General features: G+C 59.2%; 1 protein-coding gene across 1 annotated transcript in view; it reads left to right on the top strand.

Moving 5' to 3' along the window:
- SNED1 (sushi, nidogen and EGF like domains 1) overlaps positions 1-19282 on the top strand; it is a 61470-nt gene extending 42188 nt beyond the window's left edge. The window contains exons 25-33 of the mRNA XM_029936153.1: positions 776-1057; positions 2093-2237; positions 2563-2645; positions 4077-4190; positions 10469-10585; positions 11091-11178; positions 15405-15488; positions 16327-16369; positions 17936-19282. Of these exons, the coding sequence (XP_029792013.1) occupies positions 776-1057; positions 2093-2237; positions 2563-2645; positions 4077-4190; positions 10469-10585; positions 11091-11178; positions 15405-15488; positions 16327-16363 (950 nt within the window). The 3' untranslated portion in view covers positions 16364-16369; positions 17936-19282. The remainder of the gene's footprint in view (positions 1-775; positions 1058-2092; positions 2238-2562; positions 2646-4076; positions 4191-10468; positions 10586-11090; positions 11179-15404; positions 15489-16326; positions 16370-17935) is intronic.
- The last annotated feature ends 2183 nt before the right edge of the window (positions 19283-21465 follow it).

The following is a 21465-nucleotide window of genomic DNA, read 5'->3' as shown; positions in this document are numbered from 1 at the left end:
TCCTTATTTTGCGTACATAGTGTAATATTAACCGAAGCTTACGACAATGCTATTTTTCATTAAAGTTTCAAACAATGGTCTGTGAGTAAGGTGCCTCTAACCAGGGAGGAAGTTTCAATCAGAAAATCTGCCCATTTACTGAAACCACAATTACCAAGAGGCGTGAATAATAGGAGAACTAACCCCAGTCTCTGATCCACTTAGGTCAAGCAGTCAAGCGCACACATTTTCAAGTACGGGAAGCAGGGTCCCAAAGGCCACACAGCACTTCTGGCTGGATGGGCCCCAACAGCTATGCAGGGTGGAGGCCTCCGCGGGTGCACCCAGGCAGCATTCGGGGGTGCCTCTTGGGCAGGAGTACATGCTGCTGCAGACACCCCTGCACACCATCCTGTAGGACTCTAAGGGTGTCTGTCATGACCCGACTGGCTTCACATGGACTTCAGCAATCCAGTCAGACGTGTGACCCTAGTGGTGGCAGAAGACCCTGCCGGCCCCTGTCACCTCCCTCCCCGGCTCTGTGCCTATCAGGCCCCCCCGTCACCTCCCTCCTCAGCTCTGTGCCTATCAGGGCCGCCCGTCATCTCCCTCCCCAGCTCTGTGCCTATCAGGGCCCCCCGTCATCTCCCTCCCCGGCTCTGTACCTATCAGGGCCCCCCGTCACCTCCCTCCCCATCTCTGTACCTATCAGGGCCCCCCGTCATCCCCCTCCCCCCCCCCCGTGCCTATCATGGCCCACCCCCGTCATGTCCCTCCCCCACTCTGTGCCTATCAGGGCCCCTGCCACCAGCAAACCTGACTGCCGCCAGAGTCACAGCCACCTCTGCCCATGTGGTCTGGGACACCCCCACTCCAAGTACCTTGCTGGAGGCATATGTCATCAATGTGACCACCAGCCAGAGCACCAAAAGCCGCTATGTCCCCAACGGGAGGCTGACATCCTACACGGTGCGGGACCTGCTGCCGGGCCGGCGGTACCACCTCTCGGTGACAGCCGTGCAGAGCACCGAGGGCGACCAAGTGCACAGCGAGCCTGCTCACCTCTACATCATCACCTGTGAGTGCAGCCCTGCCAGGGCCGGGCGGGGGCAGAGGGCGGCCTGCTCAGGACCCACGGGGCCCTGGTGAGTGCAGCCTGGCCCCTGTGCTCACTGTGGGCCCCAACAGGGCAGCAGCCTGGGCTGCCCTCCCCGGTACTGGCATCCTCACCTGGGAGGCGGCTCAGCCCCAGGACCCTCACCCGTCACAGGCCACAACATCAGACGGACAACCTCAAAACAGGACCATGTTAACACAGGAGAATTTGGGGTGTGAAATTTAGGGGGGGAGGATGTGTGCATTTGGTGCAAGGTCAGTGCACTAGGAATTTGGGGACACAAGCATCTTGCTCCTCACCTTGTCCCCAGTGTGTGGCCGAAGGACAGAGGCATGGGAGAGAGAGGGCCAGGAGGGCCACAGGAAGGGGGCCCTGGGGGCGGGCCAGACACATGGAGGGTGGGAAGAGCCCAGGAGCGCAGAGCCTCAGAGAGGCCACACGGAGGACAGGCCCGCAGGGTCGAACCAGGTCCCACACAGCCTTGCTCATGTTTTCAAGCTGTGGGGAGATGGGGCATCCGGACAGGTGCTGCAGGGAGGGCAACGGAGGCAAGGAAAGAGCAGTGGGGGCGGACAGTGGCTAGGGCAGAACATGGTCCCGGAGAGCAGACACGTGGGCGCCTTGCAGGGGGTGGACTCTTGCTCCGACGGTTCAGACCCAGGACAGGTGCAGGCACCTGCCAGAGGGAGAGCTCAGGGGCACAGTCAGCGACAAGGACTCACAGGGGAGCCTTGCCCTCGCCCTCTCCTTCCCCACTCCGGGCATGGGCCTCGATGAGGTGTCCCGTCAGGTCCGAGTGGCTGGCCACGCCCTGCAGAGTGGGAGCCTGGGCCCAGGGTGGGTGGCCTCTCAGAAAGCCGCAAGCCTGCCTCAAGATGTCAGCACGTGCACACCCCTCTTCCTTCCTCCCCTCCGAGGGTCGAGGGCCCCGGGTGGGACAGGGCGGAGGGAAGCCCGACAGACCAGCAGCCACCCGCCCCTCCCGCCCACCTACAGCCACGAGGGACGGCACTGACAGACGCTGGCACAGGGAGGGACTCCATCCCCGGGTGCTCAGAAACAGACCGCCCCCTGTGCGCCTGCCAGAGCTGCACCTGCTCAGCGACCGTGACGCCCCCGAAGCTCAGACCCTGACCCCCAGGTGCAACCTCAGTCCACCTGTCCCCCCGGAGCGCGCGGCCCCCCAGGTGCAGCCACAGCCTCAGCCCCGCTCCTGGAGTGCAGGGGGGGTTGTGGGGGGGCCCAGGTGCAGCCTCAGCTCCGCCCCAGGAGCACGCGGCCCCCCAGGTGCAGCCACAGCCTCAGCCCCGCCCCTGGAGCACACGGGTCAGGGGGTGAGCCCCGCCCCTGGAGCACACGGGTCAGGGGGTGGAGGGCCCCCCAGGTGCAGCCTCAGCCCCGCCCCAGGAGCGGGCGGCCCCGGGCACAAGCCCCATGATGGTGAACCATGGTGATTCTCTTGGCAGGTTCTCAGAGCTTGTGGATGGCAGAGGGCGAGTGAGTGCCAAGTTTGGAGGCTCACCTGGCAAATCGGTCACTGTGAGATCACGTGAGTGCCTCGGCCAGCCCCAGTGGCCTCACCGCCGCCTCACCGCCGCCTCATTCGACCCTTGTCCCCAGCACCCTGAGGGCTTAAGGACACCCCGCACCTTCGTGGCCCTGGCACCTGACACCGCCTCCCACAGGACCTGGTGCAACACCAGGCCATCACAGCCGCACGGGCTCACGGAGCCTTCCCGACACGGCAGCGAGGGCTGAAGTCCAGGTTGCCTGCAGGGCTCGGGGGCAAAAGCCAGTCTGAGGCACAGAAGCTGGCCTTGCCCGTCAGGAGTCCCCTGTGGCCTGGCGAACACTAAGCAGGGGGTGTGACGCCATTTAACTCGCTGCCGCTCGCAGCACACCGGCCCGGCCTGGGGGCGTCTAGAAGTGCAGGGTCCCCCCCCCAGAGCTGTGCAGTCTGTCCTGTAACAAGGGGCCGGGTGACTGCAGGCACGCCACAGCCCTCGGACTGCACCTCTCCGTCACAGTAAGAGATCGTGTCCCCTGTTCGGGACAGAGGCTTGGGTTCAGATGGCCGGCAGGCCTCTCCGCACGACCCCAGCAGCGCAGGGCATGGGCGATGGGTCCAGACCACCTGGCCCCTTCCCACGGCTGCAGCAGGAGGGGGTGGCCAGGAGCCTGCCCGCAGCAGGTGTCCCCGGACTGTGGCACAGCGGGCCAGGAGCCACTGCCCATGGGCTGCCCTGTCCCAGCCGGCAGGAGGCTGTAAACCGGGGCCCGTCCTCATGGATTTCCTGGCAGAGAACCCAATTCCCAGTTTAGTGAGGATTTTTGACCAACACAAACATGCCCGGGCCAGGGAAGGAAAGGGAGCGTGATGAGCAGGTGGGGACGCCGCAGCCTTGGAGAAGGGCAGAGGAGCCGCAGAAGGGCCCGCCGCACACGGCGACCAGGGGCCGGGAGGGCTCGGGCCGGTGTCTGCCGAGCTGCACAGGCTGGGCTGCCTCTGAACACCTTCCTCGAGCCAGGAAGCGCACGGGCAGGGACCCCGCGAAGCCGACTTGCATGCAGGGGTGGCCAGTTGCAAGGTCTGCCTGAGGGTAGAGGAGGGTGGAGAGGGCACCACAGCCCCCTCAAAGCAGGGGTGGAGAGAGAGAAGAGAGCAGAATTTGACCACAGAAGGTCAGCACAGCATTGGCCACCTAGAGGGATGGGGCCACCGGGTCAGCAGGACATTCGGCCCAGCCGCGGGCCCCTGGGCCTCCACCGAAGCAGCTCTGAGGTCCAGCAGAGGGAGTACGGCTTTCCCGCTGGAGGCAGCGCGGGGCCCCTGGGACTCTGCCCGAGCGGGGGTCGGGCAGCGGGGGCGTGGGCCCTGTGCGCCCGAGAGAGAAGTGGCTCAAGGGGAGCCAAGAACACTCCTGGGCGCCAGGCCGCAGGCCGTGTGGGCAGCACGCCGGGGCCTTCTCCCTTCTCCCAGAACCCACGGCGGCAGTGCAGCCAGAGAGCACGGCGGAGGCCCCCGAGCAGGCGCCCAAGCAGGTCAGCCCGGCCCCCCAGCTCCCTGAACGCAGCGGCAACAAGGACATGGAAAGTAAGTCAGCAGGAGTGGGCGTTCGGGGCCGCCCACCCTAGGGGGCCGCCCACAGGGAAGAGGCGGGAGGCGCAGAGCTGCCCAAGGAGCAGCCGGATGGCGGGGGCCGGGGGGGGTGGGGGAGCTCACCACATGGGCCGCGGCACCCAGGCCTGCTGGGAGGGACCCCCCGCTGAAAGCACAGCCCTTGCTTCTCCAGAGGGCCGTGTAGAGCAGGGTGCAGGGGTCACGGAGGGGCAGCTGCATGGTTTGCCCAGGGTGGGGGTCGCCTGGCAGCCCAGGGGCCAGCAGGGCCTTGCTGACACTTGTCACCGGAGCACAGGGCACCTGCTGGGTGAGAAGCACTCACACAGGACGTCCCTCCAGCACACTCCCGCCGGGACAGTACCAAGACTCACGTCCCTTACACCAACAGACCCTGACTTCACCTTCCCTCCTAGTTCTAACCCCTGGGGCTGGGTCCCTCTGGGGACCATTCCTCCAGGACCAGTGGTCCTTTCTCCTAAGTCACACCACAGGCTTGCCCAGCAACTAGACCCCAAGGAAGGCAGGACGCTCGGTAACGGTGAGCCGACCGCCCAGGATGCCACCTCTGAGGGCGCGCCTCACCTGCAGGCCTGCCCCAGGTACCCAGGGACACCCACACACATGAAGGGCACCTGCGCCACAGGGTGTTTGCCCGGAGTTGCCATCAGCCCCGGGGAGCACCCAGAGGGTGGCCTATGAGTCAGAGCCGGTGAAGGATCCCGTTAGTTAAGGTGGGGCTCAGCGCAAAGTGAAAAACATGCTGCTGTTGTTTGTAAGTGAAATACGAGTGGATGTCAGCCCTTTTCAAGATGAGATGCTTCACTTCATAGAACTCCGGAACGTGAAGTACCTCTCCTTCGAAGGGGGGTTCAAGGTGCAGCCCCAGATGTCACTGCACCCTAGAGTCTGCTAACGAGAGCGCTGCAGGCTGGCAGGGGGAGGGGCAAAAGGAGATTTCCGGTGATAAACAGGAAAAAGATCACTAACACCCCCGAGGTGTGCAGCGTTAATTGTGGTTTTTGGTTCCTGTTCCATCTATGTGGGGTCCATGACAGACCCTTTTATTCAGTAATAAGTTACCTTTTGCTAAGATAACGAGTGACCGTTAGGTGTGGAACCCGACCCACGAACCAGACCACCACCGGTCACCTGTGTCAGGAAGCCACGCCCCTGGACTTGGCGTTTGCGTCGCTCCGCTCTGCTGCGGAGGGCGGCCTCACCGCATATCCACATTTGAGCAGCTGAGGTTCTTTCGTTAAAAGGCGTCTGCCATGCCTCCCACACTTGTGTTTTCCTGTTTTCCGCAGAGTCTGCAGTTAGGTCGGCCAGAGCTGCCATGCGTGGCCACAGCCCATTCACTCACTAGTGAGCGCCCCGTCCGTGAGTGACTTCACCGCAGCCTTGTCCTCTCTGCTCAGAGGGCATCTGGGCCGTGTTACTGGCAGCGTCCCCAGGAAGTACGCACGTGTGTCTTCCGGCACATGTGCAAGAGCAGAAATGCTGGGCTTGGGGTGTGTGAAAGCCCTAGGCACTCAGGAGTGCTAACTTGCCTTCTAAGTGGGGACGTGAGTTCATGCTCCCTCCGGCTGTGATCAAGAGATGGGATCTGGCCAGGTTTCCAGATTGTGCCAGTGGAATGGGTATGAAGCACACCCCCGTAACTAATGGTCACACGGGGGCCTCCCACCACCGTCCCCCCAGAGCGCAGCCCTGCCCCATTCAAAACAGCCATCTCTGTTTTTATTTATTTTAAAGGGTGTGTGTGTGTCATGATAAGCTCAGGATTCAGTGGGCTGACTTCACAGGAGGAGGCTACGGTGGCAACAACCCCACTGCTGCCAGAACTGCAGAATTGGGGCCTCGGCTGCCCACGAGGGGAGCAGACATCGGTGGGTCTCTGGCACCCCAGTAACAAAGGGTGAGGCTGGAGAAACAGGCTTGCAGGTTCCAGAGAGAACCCGTGCGCGCCTGCACACGTGTGTTCTGTGAGCTTGCCCTGGCATGTCCGCGGACACTGTGCACAGTGTCTAAATCCCACATGGAATTGGAAGAGGCCTGGAATGACAAACATGGTCTTTTAAAAGTAGAAGGACTCATACACCCCATCGTCCAAACTTCCTGCAGAGCGGCGGGAATCAGGTCCGTGTGATGCTGGCACAGGGCAGGCTTACAACCAACGGAATAGAAGTGAGAGTCAGGAAATAAACCCGTGCGTCTGTGGTCAACTGATTCCCACGTGGGAGCCAAGACCATCCAATGGGGGAAAGAACAGCCTTCAACGCAGGGAGCTGAGAGGGCTGGACGTCCAGACCTCGACCTCACACCACACCCCAAGTTAACTCAACAGACCAAATACGTAAGTCTAAGAGCTAAAACTATAAAAGTCTCAGAAAAAACACAAGGGTAAGTCCTTATGACCTTGGATTCGGTAAGACTTTAGATAGGACACAAAGCCTGAGCAAGAAAAGGAAAAAAAAGGCAGATTGGACTCATCAAGATGTAAAGCTTTTTGTGCTTCAAAGGACACAATCAATCAGGGAGTGAGAAGACAACCCAGAGGAGGAGAGAAAATATCTGCAAATCATACACCAGAAAGGCATTTGTATCCAAACCAAATAAAGAATGCCTGTGCCTGAGTAAAGGGCAGACAACCCTGTGGAGAAACAGGCAAAGGATCGGACACTTATTTCTGTAAGGGAGATACACAAATGGCCGAGAAGCGCATGAGAAGATGTTTGACATCATTAGGCAGCAGGGAAATGCTAACCAAAACCACAGTGAGCTGCCACCTCACCCCTCTAGGATGGCTGGAACGGAAAATGACGCTGAGCCCTGGTGAGGGGCGGAAACTGGAAACTCCAATGTGCTGGCGGGAATGTAGTGGTTCGGTGCTGGGGGAGGGGGGGGGACACAGTCAGACAGTTCCTCAAAGAACTACACAGAATTCTACGACCCAGAGAATTCCACCACTCCTAGGGACGTGCCCAAGAGAAATGAAAAGATGCCCACACCGGGACTTGTGCCAGAACGTTTGCAGGAACGCCGCTCACCATTGCCGGAAGATGGAAACAGCCAAGATGTCCACCAGCTGACGACTGGGGGCACGGAAAGTGGTCCGTCCACGCGGCGCAACAGGATTCGGCCGTAAAAAGGAATAAAGTGCGCACACGGGCCACAGCGCAGGTAAATCTTGGAAACATCGTACTAAGTAAAAGAGGCTAGGCACAGAAGACTCCGTCTGATGTGGTTCTGCTCACATGGAAGCCCGGGAGGGGAACTCTGCCCTGCAAGCAAAACCAGAGCCTGCCTGGGGCGGGGTGTGAGCGGGTGCTGGGGGGAGGGCCGGCCGGGGGGTGGGTGCTTTCTGAAATGATCCAGACATTCTAAAATCGATGACTGTGACGGATGCACGTATCTCTGAACATGCTAAAAACTAATAAATTATACACTTAACGTGGGGGGACTGTATGCTATTTAAGTTATATTTCAATAAAACTGTGATTAAACTTAACGTGTAGAACAGTATTTTTGCATCTCTTTTGTGTAGAAAAGTGGGGAAGGGATGTATGCGTATGCCTGTTTCCTTACGTTACGAAGAAATGACTGGTAACATGGTTGTATGAGGAAGGGAATAAGAACAGGAAGCAAGGGGGGGGGGGTGGAGCCCGTCTTCCCTGAACGCATCTTTATGGTTTTGCTTCTAGAACCAAGAAAGTGGTTTTTTCTCAATGACACACATAAAAAGCAACACCTAAAGTTGAAAACAGACTGAAATAAATAAACTTATTTACCATGTCGATGGCATAAGCACGCAGGAAAAAAGTATCATTTCAAGTGATTTTTAAAGCAGCCTTCTGACTATTCGTTCCTAGAGGGATAGGTTTAATAAGAAGAATCCTTATTATGAGAAGAAATGAAAGAAATTAAAGCTGTACTCAACGATCTCATTCTTAGCGGAAGTCGTGCTACTACTGTCTTGGAACAGTTACACGGACCCTGTAGGACGACGAAAGCCATTACGTTCATGCCACAGGACGGTCAGTGTAAACAGACACAATATACAATCAAGAAGTGGAATTCCCGTGTTTGCCTTCTTGTTTAAATATCGGTATAAACTCACAATCTGTTTATGTTTAGTTTTAAATCTGAGTTCCTAGTTCCGCCCACTGAACAGACCTGAAGCGCAGGCACGCCAGGAGCAGTGGGCACCTTGGCTGCCCGGACGGCGGGCTCGACGTGCCGCCCTCCAATGAAAGGAGCCAGGAGTCTTTGGAGAAGTGGCTGGTTCCAAGGCTGCAGCAGAATACGGACAAAATATGCCCAGGACATACTTGTAAAACTGGCCAGCGTTCAGAAACAGCTGGGCTGTGTCTGCAGACGCAGAGGCAGGCCTGCAAGGCTCCCACCGGCACGGGCTGGGTGAGTGGGGCACCAAGAAGCCTCGTGGCGGCAGCAGACCGAACCCCATCAAATACACGCGCGTCCCTGAGTTCACGCTGGCACCGAGGGCAGGCCCCACGTGCTGGTCCCTTTACAGCGGGCTGGGGCAGCCCGCACTCCGCGAGGGTACAAATAAAGGACAGGAATGGGACATTTGTCTGGCTTGGCCCGTGTGGACCGCACTTCAAGGGGACCAGGTGGTGGGCGAGGGACAGCGGGTCTTCACAGAAGGCTTTCCAGCCAGGGAGGGCAGCAGAGTACCAGTTCGGGTTAGATGCGGTCCTCGGGAGATGACGGAACAGGGCCCGAGACGTCAGGACGCCCACGCCGTCGGGTGCAGGGCCCATCAGAACCTTCTCCTGGATTGATCAGGCTGCCGATGCTGACGCAGCGACCAGCCCCCACCTGGCTGAAACTGGACGGAGCCATCACACGCCTCCTGGGGTGGCCGAAGGGGGAGGCGGCCCTGCAAAGACCGCCTGAACCTGCGCCCTATCAAGCCCTCTCTCTGATGGTCACTTCACAGGGAATGCGGGGACCAGAATGCATTAAAGCCACAAGAGAGCAATAAGCAAAGTCCAGAAGGGAGATTCTACAGGACAAATGAGCTCATTTTCTTTAATGAATGCAGAGGGGAGGAAGACGAAAAGTTACAGATTAAAAGAGAGGCACGGCAAACTAGGCAGTGTGTCCTTACGACTCCTAATTGGATGAGACCAACTAGAAATGATGTTTTTAAGATGATCTGGGAAAACCTGAGCAAGCATTGCAATGTCCTACAGTACTAAGGAGCTACTGCTGATTTCACAATAATAGTGTTGCGCTTATGTGAGAATTTGTAAAAATCTGTCCATACTAGACACTTGCTGTACTTGTAAGTGAGATGGTTTGTGAACTACTTCAAAACTCTTCAGTGAAAAACGGGACTAGATCAAGTGAGCCTGGCAATGGCGACGATCACTGAAGCTGAGTGATGGCCCAGGGGACCCTTCACTCTACGGTTTATAGATGTCAAAGTTTTCACGATAAAATTTTCTTGGAAAAGCCGGCGACTCGCCTGCAGCACAGCAGGAAAGGCGAGAAGACAAGGCCGGTCCCAGAGGAGAGCCGGGGAGAGGGGGACAAATGGAGGAGCCACAGCAGGAAGAAGAACCGGCCAGCAGGGAGCCCACAGCGCCCGGGAGGGGCCGGGGGTGGCCTTGGGAAAGGCCGTGGGGTGGGTGCAGAGGGGCCCGGCCTTCTGGTCCTGGAAGCGGCGGGTGCTCACAGATCTCACTCTTGTGTTTCTCAATTTTTAAAGTTAAAAAGAAAACAACAGATACCTTGACAAAGTGAGGAAAAGGACAGGCCTAAGGGGGACAGCAGGGCCTGGCACTCGCGGGCAGCGCACTAACCACCCTCTGCCTCTAGCCACCTGCCGTGCGGTGAGGGAGCAGGGCAGGACACTGGCACCGAGGCCTGCAGAGGGCTGCCTCGGGCACTGGAGGACCAGGACGGAGCTCGGCGTGGGGCTCCGGACAAGAGGCCTTGGCCCCAAGTGCAGGGTGGCAAGGGGGCCGTGGGCCGGGGCGGGGCTGGAGTGGAAGCCGCCAGAGCCCCGGGTAACAGAAGCTGCTGCAGGCTGTCTCCCTGGCCACATGGTGGCTCCACACTGCAGGCCCCAGAGTCATCCAGCCTCCCTGGAGGTGATAGTCAGGGACAAGCACACGGAGGCCCATGGTCCCACCTCTGCTGGAGGACCGCCCCCCGCCCAGGGCCCTGCAGCCTTGCCTCTGGGTCCCGACGACTAACTGCTCACGGCTCATCCACAGGCACCCCTGGGAACTGCTCGGAAAACCCGTGTCAGAATGGAGGCACCTGTGTGCCGGGTGTGGACGCCCACAGCTGTGACTGCAGCCCGGGGTTCAAAGGCAGACGCTGTGAGCTGGGTAAGTCGGGGGCTCCTCCCTCCTTCGGGGACCCAGGCCTCAAATCACCTGTCACAGCTGACTGCAATGGGACCCCTGGGCCCAGGGTGGGCTTGCCACAAGGACCTCCGACCTCCAGGTGCCCGGATGGGGGCCCAGCTTTGGTGCCCCAGACTCCCGTGCCCACGTAGGGTTATTGAGGCACAGTGAGTCCCAAAATGCCAGGTTGAGAGGTGCTGCCCAGAGAACTGGGGAGGCCGGGGATAGTCAGAAAGCAAGAGACACAGAGCTCCCCCGAGCTGGAGGCAGGAGCAGGGGCCAGACATGCTGGCAGGAGGGAGAAGAGCCCCAGGCCTCCTCTACTTAGAAGATTCTGGGACTGAAGATTGGGGGGTGGACGGCAGTCTCCACAGCAGCCGCCCACCCCCGCGGCCTGGGAAAGACGACAGCCCGGAGCCGCCCGGTGTCAGAGCACCCCGACTTGCGGGCGGAGTGCGACCTCAGCCCTTTCCCTCTGTGCCGGCAGCCTGCACGAAGGTGCCGCAGCCCTGCACTCGGCTCTTCTCCGAGACCAAGGCCGTGCCGGTCTGGGAAGGAGGCACCTGCCACCACGTGTAAGTTTCTGTCCCGCTCGCACCGCGTCCGTGGGAACTTCCCGGCTCCCGGAAGTGCGTTCACAAAGCCCAGCTCACCGCCCTTAGAAGCCCTGAGGAGCTCTGGGGGTCAGGGTCACACGGGGGCTCCTACCCGTTTCCTCCGTGTGACAAATTAGGAAGCTGAGGCAGACAGCTGGACAGCTTGTCGGGTCCGCCGGGAACCCCGGTCCCCTGGCTCCTGACCCCTCGAGCCTTCCTTTCCCGCACCTCGAGTGGCATCGCCCCTCACTGGATGGCAGGGCCACCTGTACATCAACGCCAGAAAACGACGTCCCTCCTCTCTGCCTCAGAGTCCCTAGGAAAGACAGGCAACTGCACAGGACCAGAGTCTCCATCCTGCCATTAAGTCACCACATTCACGCCTTGGCTTCCTCATCTGTAAAATGGGCTGCGGCGGGAGAGTCTGCCTGACTCACCTCGTAGGGCCTTTCCTGTAACACCGTGTGGCCCTTTGGGTCACACTTACAATGTATTTAGTTAACAAACACTTCCACTCGGCACAGGCCAGTGAGCAGAACCAGCCAAAGCCCTGCCCGTGTGGCCCTTGTGCTCTAGACGAGAGAGACCAGACACAAGAAGCAGGAGCAGGCTGTGTCGTGTTCTAGAAGGTGGCCGAGGCTGGGAAGAGATGAACCGGGGGGGGGGGGGGGGGGGGGGGGGGGGGGGGGGGGGGGGGGGGGGGGGGGGGGGGGGGGGGGGGGGGGGGGGGGGGGGGGGGGAACGCCAGGGCTGGGGGGCGGCTGCTGCATTCCACAGGCTGTCAGGGAAGCCTCCTGGAAACAACACTGAACAGATATGGAGAGGATGAGGGATATCTGAGAGAAGAACATTCCAGAAAGTCAAAATATCAGTTGCCAAGGCCCTAAACCAGGAGCGTGTCTGCCTGCCTGAGGAGCGGCAAGACCAGAGGGGCTGGAAGGGAGCACGGAGGAGCGGTGGTCGGTGGGGCAGGGGACCCCAGCAGGGCTCTGGAGGCCCTTGGAAGGCCGTTGGCACGCGTTCTTCTGAAACGGGGAGTTACTGAGGGTGCTGAGCAGAGGGACCTGTTCAGTTACGTGTCCAGCGATCCCTCTGGAAGGGATGCAGGGGGGCCGGGTCGGTTTGCTCTGAACGTGCATGGGGGTGCTGGGCGGCTCCGGGGCCCATGGAGCCACGTGTACAGACCATCTGGATGCGGGTTCTGGGGACGGCAGCCCGGATCTGCGGTGCCCCCCATCTTCCAGCCGAGCCAGTGCCACCCATGCCCACGAGGACGGCCCGGTCCTGGTCAAGCGCCTGCACCTGTCACAGCTCCCTCCACACTCTCCCTGTACCCACGGGAGGCTGGAAGCGGCTTTCCTGTGTCCGCACATGGCGGGTCCTGCCAGTCTGACCTCTCTGGTTTTTACTGGAGCGTTTACACCACGCGCACGGGGCCGTGGTGACCAGCGTGGCCGTTTCAATCCATCACCCTGCTGTGTGTCTCTCGTCTGTCCCCTCCGATTGTCGCTCCTTTTCTTCTCGTGTCCTGCCTACGCTTGGGTCACTTCCTTCTTAGGACTCTGTTCTGCCACTGTGGCCGGCCTACTGATTACACCTCTTTGGCTGAAGGTCCCGCGGTTGCTCTGCCGTATGGGATTTGCAACCCGCGTCGTCCACGCAGCACGACTAACTTGAGCGCTGGCCCTCGCGCCCGGGCTGACGGAGGCTCCTGCCTGGGCGGGCTCCCTTCCCCTCCCGCTGCCAACCGCTGTGGCGGGCACCCTGCGCCGCGGGCTGTGCACCGTACGGGACAGTGTGCTTGCCCTCGAAGGACAAGCGTCTCTTTTAAGTAAAAGCCTTCGCTCTTCCCTGCACGTTCACCACCCCCGCACCCGGTGTCCCTCCCTGCAGATCGAGATGCCCCTGGGCACCGTGGGCCCCGGCGCTCCTGGGGCACTTCTCACAGGGCGGGCCTGCCGGCGGTGGGCTCTCTGCTTGTTTGCAAAGGGTTTAGGTCACCTTCATTTTTGAGGGATCTATTTGCTGAATACAGAACTCCGGGCTGACAGTTGTGTTCATTTCAGTGCTCCTTGTCTTGTGACTTGCGTGGTCGCACAGGAAGGCTGCACTCATTCTTTTTGGTTTGTTTTTTTTTAATGTTTATTTCTGAGAGAGAGACGGAGACAGAGTGTGAGCAGGGGAGGGGCAGAGAGAGGGAGACACAGAATCCAAAGCAGCTCCAGGCTCCAAGCTGTCAGCACAGAGCCCGATGCGGGGCTCAAACTCACAAACTGTGAGATCACGACCTGAGCCGAAGCCGGACGCTCAACCTTCCAGGCGCCCCAGGATGTACTCGCTCTCCTCCCTGAGTGTGACGCGCCCCGCCCCACGGGCGCTCTTCCGTCTCCTCTGCCGTTTCTGGGAAACTGAACCGTGCTGCGTCCGGACATACTGCTGCACGTGGTTTTGCTCCAGGAGTCTGTTGAGCTTATACCTCTGGGGTTCCGGTTTCCATCAGACCCGGGAGATTCTGGCCCTTACTCTTCAGGTAGTCTTCCCGTCCCTCCATTTCCCTCCCGTCTCATGACTCCGATCATGTGGGCTAGACTGACGCAGTCCCTTCAGGTCCCTGAGGTGCTCTTCACCTTGTCCAGTCTTTCTTCTACTTCACTGTGGGTCCACTCCACAGCTGTGCCTGGAGTTCCACGATCTTTCCTCTGCCCGTTCTCACCTGCCATCAGCCCCACTCAGCTAGACCTTCACTTCCTCTTCTCTGGAATCCAACCTACTTCTTTTGCAGTTTTGTTCTCCTCCAGGTCACTGGACACATTTAAGGTCCTTCCTCGTCCGCTCTTCCTGCCACTGCTCTCACCTCAGGGTGTCTTTCTATTCAACTATCATTTGCTCTTCATGGGTCATATTTTCTTGACACTTTGTAGAAGTCTTTGAATGTCTTGTAATTTTTTGTTGGATTCTGGACATTATGAACTGTATGTTGCTGAGTGCTAAGTTTTGTGTGTGTTTCCAAGAATGTTTAGTTTTATTCTACAAGGAAGCTGATCTTAGTTTGATGCTTTTGAGGCCTGTTTTCACGTGGTTTAGGTTCATGTTCCCCCACTTCTAAACCATGGCCTTTCTGGAGTTTCTATTTTACGGAACGGACTGCTCTGAGTCGTTCAGCTTCTCGGTGGTTCAGCCCGCCCAGCCTCAGGGGGCTCTACCACACGTGTGCACAGCTTAGTTTCCAAGGGGACCTTCTCCGGCCTCAGCTCGTCCTCCGCACAGTCCCCTTCTCCCCAGTGCTCTGCCCCACAGACCGCAGCTGCCTCTCCTCAACTCTCACCTCTGTTCCCTGAACTAACCGTGATCACCGCTGGTCTCCCCCGCAGCGCGGTCCAGAACGAGCCTCCAGACCGAATGCCCGGGATCACGGGGCTCATTTTGTGCTTCCCTTCTCTCAAGGATCACAGTCTGATGCCATATATTCCCTAACATCTGAAAAGCATATTTTGTCCAGTTCTCTGGTTGTTTGTACTGGGGGGTTAATTCCAGATCCGGTTACTCCCCAATGGCCAAAAGTGTACGTCTTAACCAAAGGCTTTCAATCCCAAGGGCTCTCCCAAACTGAACACGAGTTGGAGGTCTGCCCATCAAACTCCCTGGATCTCTTTCCAACAGCTCTGACATTTGAGAGCTTTAACAAGAAAAACACTTTCCTGGTTCACTGTCATCTACAAATCCACGAGAGGTAATACAGGGAACTCCCATTCCACACAAAGCTGAGGCCCAAGTGCCAAACACACACTCCAAGTAGACTAGTTAATAAGTGGGAGGTAGGTACAGTCTCCACTGCCCGCGTCGAGCACCTGCACCTTCAGGCTGGCAGACTTCTCCCAGAACTCCCCCGAGGACAGAAGGGGAGGTCGCACGGTCTCGCATCTTCAGCAAAATGTGTCCTTCAAATGTCCCACGTCACCTCTTCGTATCATGATTTGGCCCACATTTTCCAAAACATACATTTAAAATGGGTGTGTCTTATGTAAATTATGCCTCAGAGAGGCTCATGTTTTTAACTATATGACTTTTATATTGGACATTTTATGACACGTGAGATAGTTTTCCTTGGAAGATGGCAGCCTGCCCCTGGAACGCCCATGGCCACCGAGGCAGCGGGCAACACCCTGCCCTCGGTGCCGGCTTCACGGAGCTTTCCCGTGGTGCAGGTACAAGAGAGTCTACAAGGTGCACCAGGACGTCTGCTTCAAAGAGAGCTGCGAAAGCACGAGCGCCAAGAAGACCGCAAACAGGTGCCCGCTCGGGGGGGGGGGGGGGCCCGCAGCGTCCTGCAGGGGGCTCACAGGGTAACGGGGCGAGGGTGGCCCTGGGGACTGAGTGCTGTGGGGCGCCACAGGCCCGTGGGCTGAGCCATGCTGTCCTGTCTGCGAGTCCGAACGTGCAGCCCTGTACAGACACTCCGCTTAGAAACCGTGCGCACGTACGTGTGCACCTGAACACACGCAGACTGGTCGAGCCGGGCATGGTGGGTGCTGGGGGAGCTCACAGAGGGGGTGCTGGGGTCACACGCTGGGTGCTGACAGGGTCTCTGGTTATGCCTGCTCACACGGTACCTGTGAATTGGGAAGCAGGGAACATCATTGACAGGTGCAAATATGTAACTGCAAATATAGTAAATCTCCACTTTTTATTTGCTCACAGCCCGGTTCTTCCCCCAAAGGGCCCAAGGGCATCACAGGGATTATGACGTGAGGTACTGCCCAAGTGCATCACACACTTTCCAAGCAGGACAGTCCTCGCCCCAGTCCCTCTGGCAGACCCGTCAGTAGCCACACGCCCCAGCTCTCCCATCGCTGAGCGTCGGGGCCAGACCGCAGGGTGCAGTCCGACACCTGCGGGACCGAGCTGTGCCCGCCTCTCCCACTTGCCTTCTTCCCACCTTCGTTCTCTCCCCGGGACTCACGGCGGGTCTGGTGGGGGCACAGAGATAAGATGCTAACGTCTACATCAGTGCCCCACTCACCGTGCCCTCAAAAGGGAATCCACGGGAGCCAAGAAGGGGCCCGGCAGGCAGCCCGGGCTACCTACAGGCACAGTTTCTTTCTCTTAAACCATCTTTTTCTATTGCAGGAAACAAAGTAACAGTCCAACACTGAAGAAATCTTAGGCACAGGTACGTCCCCCTGCTCAGCCAGAGGAGCCGCTAGAAGGTCCAAGGGCTGGCCCAGAGCTGCTGTCTCCTTGGGACTCGGTTGTACCCTCTCTATGACAAGCCCCCAGATCCAGAGGTTCAGAACTCCCTGAGGGGTTACAATGGGAGGCAAAAACCACAGCTAAACAGACATAAGCCTGGTACAGTCTCACCCCACCTCAAGCAAATGGAGAAACCCCTCCCCCCACCATCAGCAGCAACGGCAGGGGGTTAGGGGGAGGTTAGGAGTGACAGGGGCTGCTAGGAGGTAGGGCAGGTAGGTGGGGAGCTGGGAGGGGAGGGTAGTCAGAGGGGCCTGGGGAGACCCAGATTCAGGGGTGCAGGGGTTTAAGGGACAGCTCCCAGGCTCTGTGAATGGCAATCTGTTGAAAGAAAAAATGGGGTGAGGGGTTTGATCACATAACTTTGGGGGAGTCGTGACGACTCTCTCACTGGGGAATTCCCAATGAACGCCGGAATCCTAAGCATTCAGAATCCTGGAATGAAAGGGCTCTCCAGCCCTATTCTTGTTTGATCTGGCGTTTCCCAAACCCCTGGCACCTGGACACCATCCAGCCCGTTCGCCCCACCGTAAACTCTGTCCAGTCTTCCTAACAGCCGGGGCCACACTGGGTTGAGCCACGGAGGCCCGTCTACAGCCTGGACTCAGCCTCACGCTGAGCGTCCCCAGAATGAGGAGTCCCGCCCCCCCAGGGCAGCTGACCCCTCCCGCTCCACAAATGAGCCCCCCCCCCCCCCCCGGTCCTCCTGGCGCAGAGAGGAAAGTGAGGCACAGGCTACATGGTCTCACGGGCTGAGGAGATGAGGAGAAATGTTTTCAGAACCTTTACAAACAAGAAGCAAACGAGGGTCACTGGGGTGGGGGAGGGCAGCACGGGGAGCACGCCCACCCCAGCCGAGCAGGAGAGCTGGGGCTGGGGTCCCGGGCAGGCTTCTGGCCAAGTCTCAGCTCGCCTCCTCAAAGCACTACTCCCCCTCACACTTCCTGCTCCTTGGACACGCAAATGCAGGCCCCCGCGGCTCGCTAGCGATTCGCTGCCAGGACTAAGAACCTGCAAGTGTAGTTTGGGTTTGAAAGCTTCACATCACAGTAAGTCACCAAAAAAATAATACGTTTCTTTAAAACTCAACAAATCCATTAGTGGAAGAACAAACCAGACACCCTCAGCTAATCCCGAGTGTCAAATATTAGCTTTTAGAACATCCATTCTTGAAACAACAGGAGTTCATTCCAATGCAGAGCAACAAGGGGCTGTCCGCATCTTCGGAGAAGGCCCAAGGGCATCACCTAGCGGAAGGGGTGCAGCCGTGGCTTGCACCCTTAAAAAGCTGCAGTGCCCCCAAAACGGCCGCGCACAGCCCTCGGCACACCCCCCCACCCCCCCACCCCGCTGGTGTGCGGCAGTCAGAGCGCTCAGCTGGCCACCCAGGGGCGGGGACCGAGCACTGCTAAGGGAGCATGGAGCTGCGGTTTAAAGAGGAATGGGCATCACTCTCCTCACGCCCGGTTCTCTTTCTCCTTCGAAGGATTCAGGACGCCCTTGTTACACTCCCTCCGCCTCGTGTGCTTCCCACGCCCAGGAAGATGGGGCTACAATCAGACTTAAACAGGCGCCTGGGACACGAGTCCTGCCTGGCACCCGTCCCCTCTGCGACTTCCCTCCCCCCACCCCTACGAGACAGCCAGCCAGGCCGGGCAGGCCACACCAGGGACACCCTCAGAGCCGAATCCCCTCCAGGCCCCACAACACTTCTGGCATCCCAGGCCGTAAGCCCAGCTGCCGTTTCCTATGGGCACAGCCTGGGCATCGGCCTGGGTGAGCGAGGCGGCCAGCCAGGAAGGCTCCTGTGACATCCGGAAACCAGTTCTGAGACCCCAAGGTCCGAGGCGGGGGGCGGGGGGGGGCAGCTGTCCCTGGAGACCTCACAGTCACCCAGAGGACGGCCGCTCTCGAGCCCCCCCCACCCCCACAGGGAAGGGGCCTCGATGAGGGATACCAGGCGGGGAGTCAGGAACTAGGCGCCCGCAGGGCCCTCATTCGCACGTCAAGTCCCCTGGTCTGCCGCAAGTGCGACCCGCCACCCAGAGCAGCAGATTGGAAAGAGAAAGTGCTAATTGACATGGAGATGGGGTTTACACATTTCCAGCCTCCAACTCGTTCTCCAACAGTGACTGGTTTTGGCTTCGTGGACCAGACGGTCTCCGCAGCAACGACTCAGCCCCACGTTCACAGCAGCGCAGCCACAGACGTGTGACCAGAAACTGTGGCCGCGCCCCAGTAAGACCTCTCCCGCCCGCGTGGCTAAGTCCCACTCTATCAGGTCACCCAGGCCTCGGCCTCATGCAGAGAAAGCCATGCCCCGGATGACAAGTCACGACTCAGCAGCAAAGACCCCTCCGGAGCCCCCGCTCAGAAGGAAGCTGTGCTGGCAGGCGCCCAGCAGGGGCTCCCTCCTCCTCCTGGGGCGGGTGGGGCGGGTGAGACCAGGACAGGGACAGGGACGGACAAACGGGGCAGGCCAGACCCGACAGCACCGGAGACGCGGGCCGACCCCACAACACTGCTGCGGGCCACGGCTGTTCACACCTGAGGCAAACTGGAGGCGCGCCGCCTCGCCACATGTGCCTTCCAGCGTCTTCTACCGTCTTCTCCCTGCGGAGGCCAAGAGCAAGCAAGCCAACCAACCTCGAGTCACAGGCAGCATTTTAAGAGTCGGCCTGACCTGAACTCAAGCCCCCGGACGTCTCCCATGGACGCTGCCCCACGCCAGCCACAGAGGGGACTCCTTCCCGTCACCTTTTCTAGAAACATTTTTTTGAAGAGTCAGAGTATATTTTAGGCTTTTTGTTTTTATTAAAATTTTGTGTGCATATGTCTGTGTATTACGCAATTTGTTCTTTTCAGAAAGGAGGGGCCATCATTTCAAGAACAGCCCCGGTCGCCCAGGCCGCCCAGGCCCGCGGGGGGAAGACGGCCGAGCTCGGCCGCGGCTCCGGCACCTGGGAGCAGAGAGCAAGCCCTGCACGACATGCGCCCTGCGGCCTCTGCTGTCGCTGGGACCGTCGCTGCGTCTGTGTAAAGCTACAGCGTCACCAGCAAGTGGCGAGATCAAGTGCTATCACTGGAAAAACAGACGGAACTTTCTACTGAGATGCTAATCACCCCGAGCCCTTCAGCCGTGAGGCGCGCACTAGTGTGTTTCAGTTTTTAACTCAGAAACCTTTGTTTCCACCAAAAAGTCTATTGAACCCCAAGCTGGGTGCTGTGTTGCCTTATGATTAACTCCTCTTGATGTTTTACAAATTAGGGATCTAGTAAAAACACCTCCTGATGCTAACAGAATCGCAACTCATCCGGGAAACGTTCTAAATGAGACGTGGCTTTTTCACATTCCTCCGTCAAACTCCAGCGTCTTCCATGAACATACGGGAAATCGGTAATAATGCAAATTAGAAAACTGTCAGGTGCACAGACATTTATTTCTGCATCAAAATGAAACGAGCAGCCATGAATTGCTGGGTTAGCCATCTCAGCCACAGAAACTTAGAATTCTATTTAGTCCCCCAGATGGGCACCAGAGCGTATCTGAGGCTCCAGGGAAAGCGCCGGTCACTCGGACGCCACAAACGGGAAGAGTGAGCAAAAACACTGGCAGAGTGAAATGTGTTCATCTTCAAACTATCTTGCCCCCGGCCAAGAACCCCAGTGAGGACAAAATCTTCCTCCTCCCACCGCAGGAGGGCTGCGCCCAGGCGAGCCCTGCCCACCCCGCCGCTGTCCCTCCCGCATACCGAAGGCCCCGGCCGGCCACCTCCCGCCCCTCCCTACACAGGGACTCACTGAGCTACTTTCCTTCCCAGAGGATGTCCCTCTGCGGTCATGCTCGCACCAGAGCCTGGAGAAAACAGAAGCACCCGTACCCGGCACTAAGTCCTCACAGCAAACATCGCTCAGACCTACGGGAACATTCCAGGGCATGGGGGACGGACAGCAAACACGCAGCCACTGTTGTCTTCAACAGAAGAAGTGTACACCTGCTCACACCCCGCCGGCCAGGCGTCAGTGCAGCTCCTCGGCGCGCCGGCCGGCTCTGCGCTAACAGCTCTCCCTCCACCCGCTAGGCCCCAACAGCACCCTCTCTTGGTCTGAAAACCGAAAACGTTCTCAGATGTTGCCAGATGTCCCCTGGGGTCCAGATCACCCCCGGTGGGAACTGCCGCCAGACAGGATCCCTACTCGGTCTCCGCTGGAAAAATAAGGCCACGCACCAGAACTTTTACGCAGCTGTTAAAACGCTGCCAAGACCTGGATTTTGGCCACATCACCAAAAACGTCTTCTGGGTCACCAGCCCTGTGCTGGCTCCCCACAAGGAAGGGACACCCAGAACGTTCTGAGATGCACCAGCCCTCCCTCGTGGAGCCCAGGCCATCGGGGCCAGGCCTCTACCTCAGAGATGACTTCTGTCGCATTCGGCTCTTAAAATCACCCTGAGGCCCACCGGGTTCCCCAAGGGGCCCCCACTGCCATGGTGTCGTGGGGTTCCCTGGAGAAGACCAGGTCCCGCCCCGCCAGAGACCCTGTGCGAGCCCTCTTTTCCTCTGGGCAAAGGAGCCACTTCCGTGCAATGGACGACGGGGAGGGGACGGGTCAGACCAGCCAGCCCCTCCCCGTTCTGGCGCACTCCAGCGGCAGCACCCCGTGGCCGCCACAGCCTTGGGGCCTGGAGCGGCCCGCCGCCAGGAGCCGGCACGCAAGCGAACTCCCGAGAGGCCAGGGCCCAGGCCGCACGCATGTGGGGAGCCGCCCCCCAGCACGCCGCCGGCACCGAGGAGCCGTGCAAGACGAAACCACAGCCACCAGCAACCCCCTTTCCGCTGCGGGGCGCGGAGCAGTTGGGACGCAATCACCGTGGACTGGGAAGCCCGCTACTGACGTACAAGTCTCCCTGCCTGCTCCCGGCTGCAGCTTTACCACCCGCGGACGGTGCAAGGACTCGAAGCAGAGGGAGGGCTCCCCCCCCCCCCCCCCCCCCCCCCCCCCCCCCCCCCCCCCCC

Source organism: Suricata suricatta, chromosome 3 (assembly GCF_006229205.1).
Source record: "Suricata suricatta isolate VVHF042 chromosome 3, meerkat_22Aug2017_6uvM2_HiC, whole genome shotgun sequence".
NCBI classification, from domain to species: domain Eukaryota; kingdom Metazoa; phylum Chordata; class Mammalia; order Carnivora; family Herpestidae; genus Suricata; species Suricata suricatta.
This window is presented reverse-complemented; position numbering and strand designations above follow the sequence as displayed.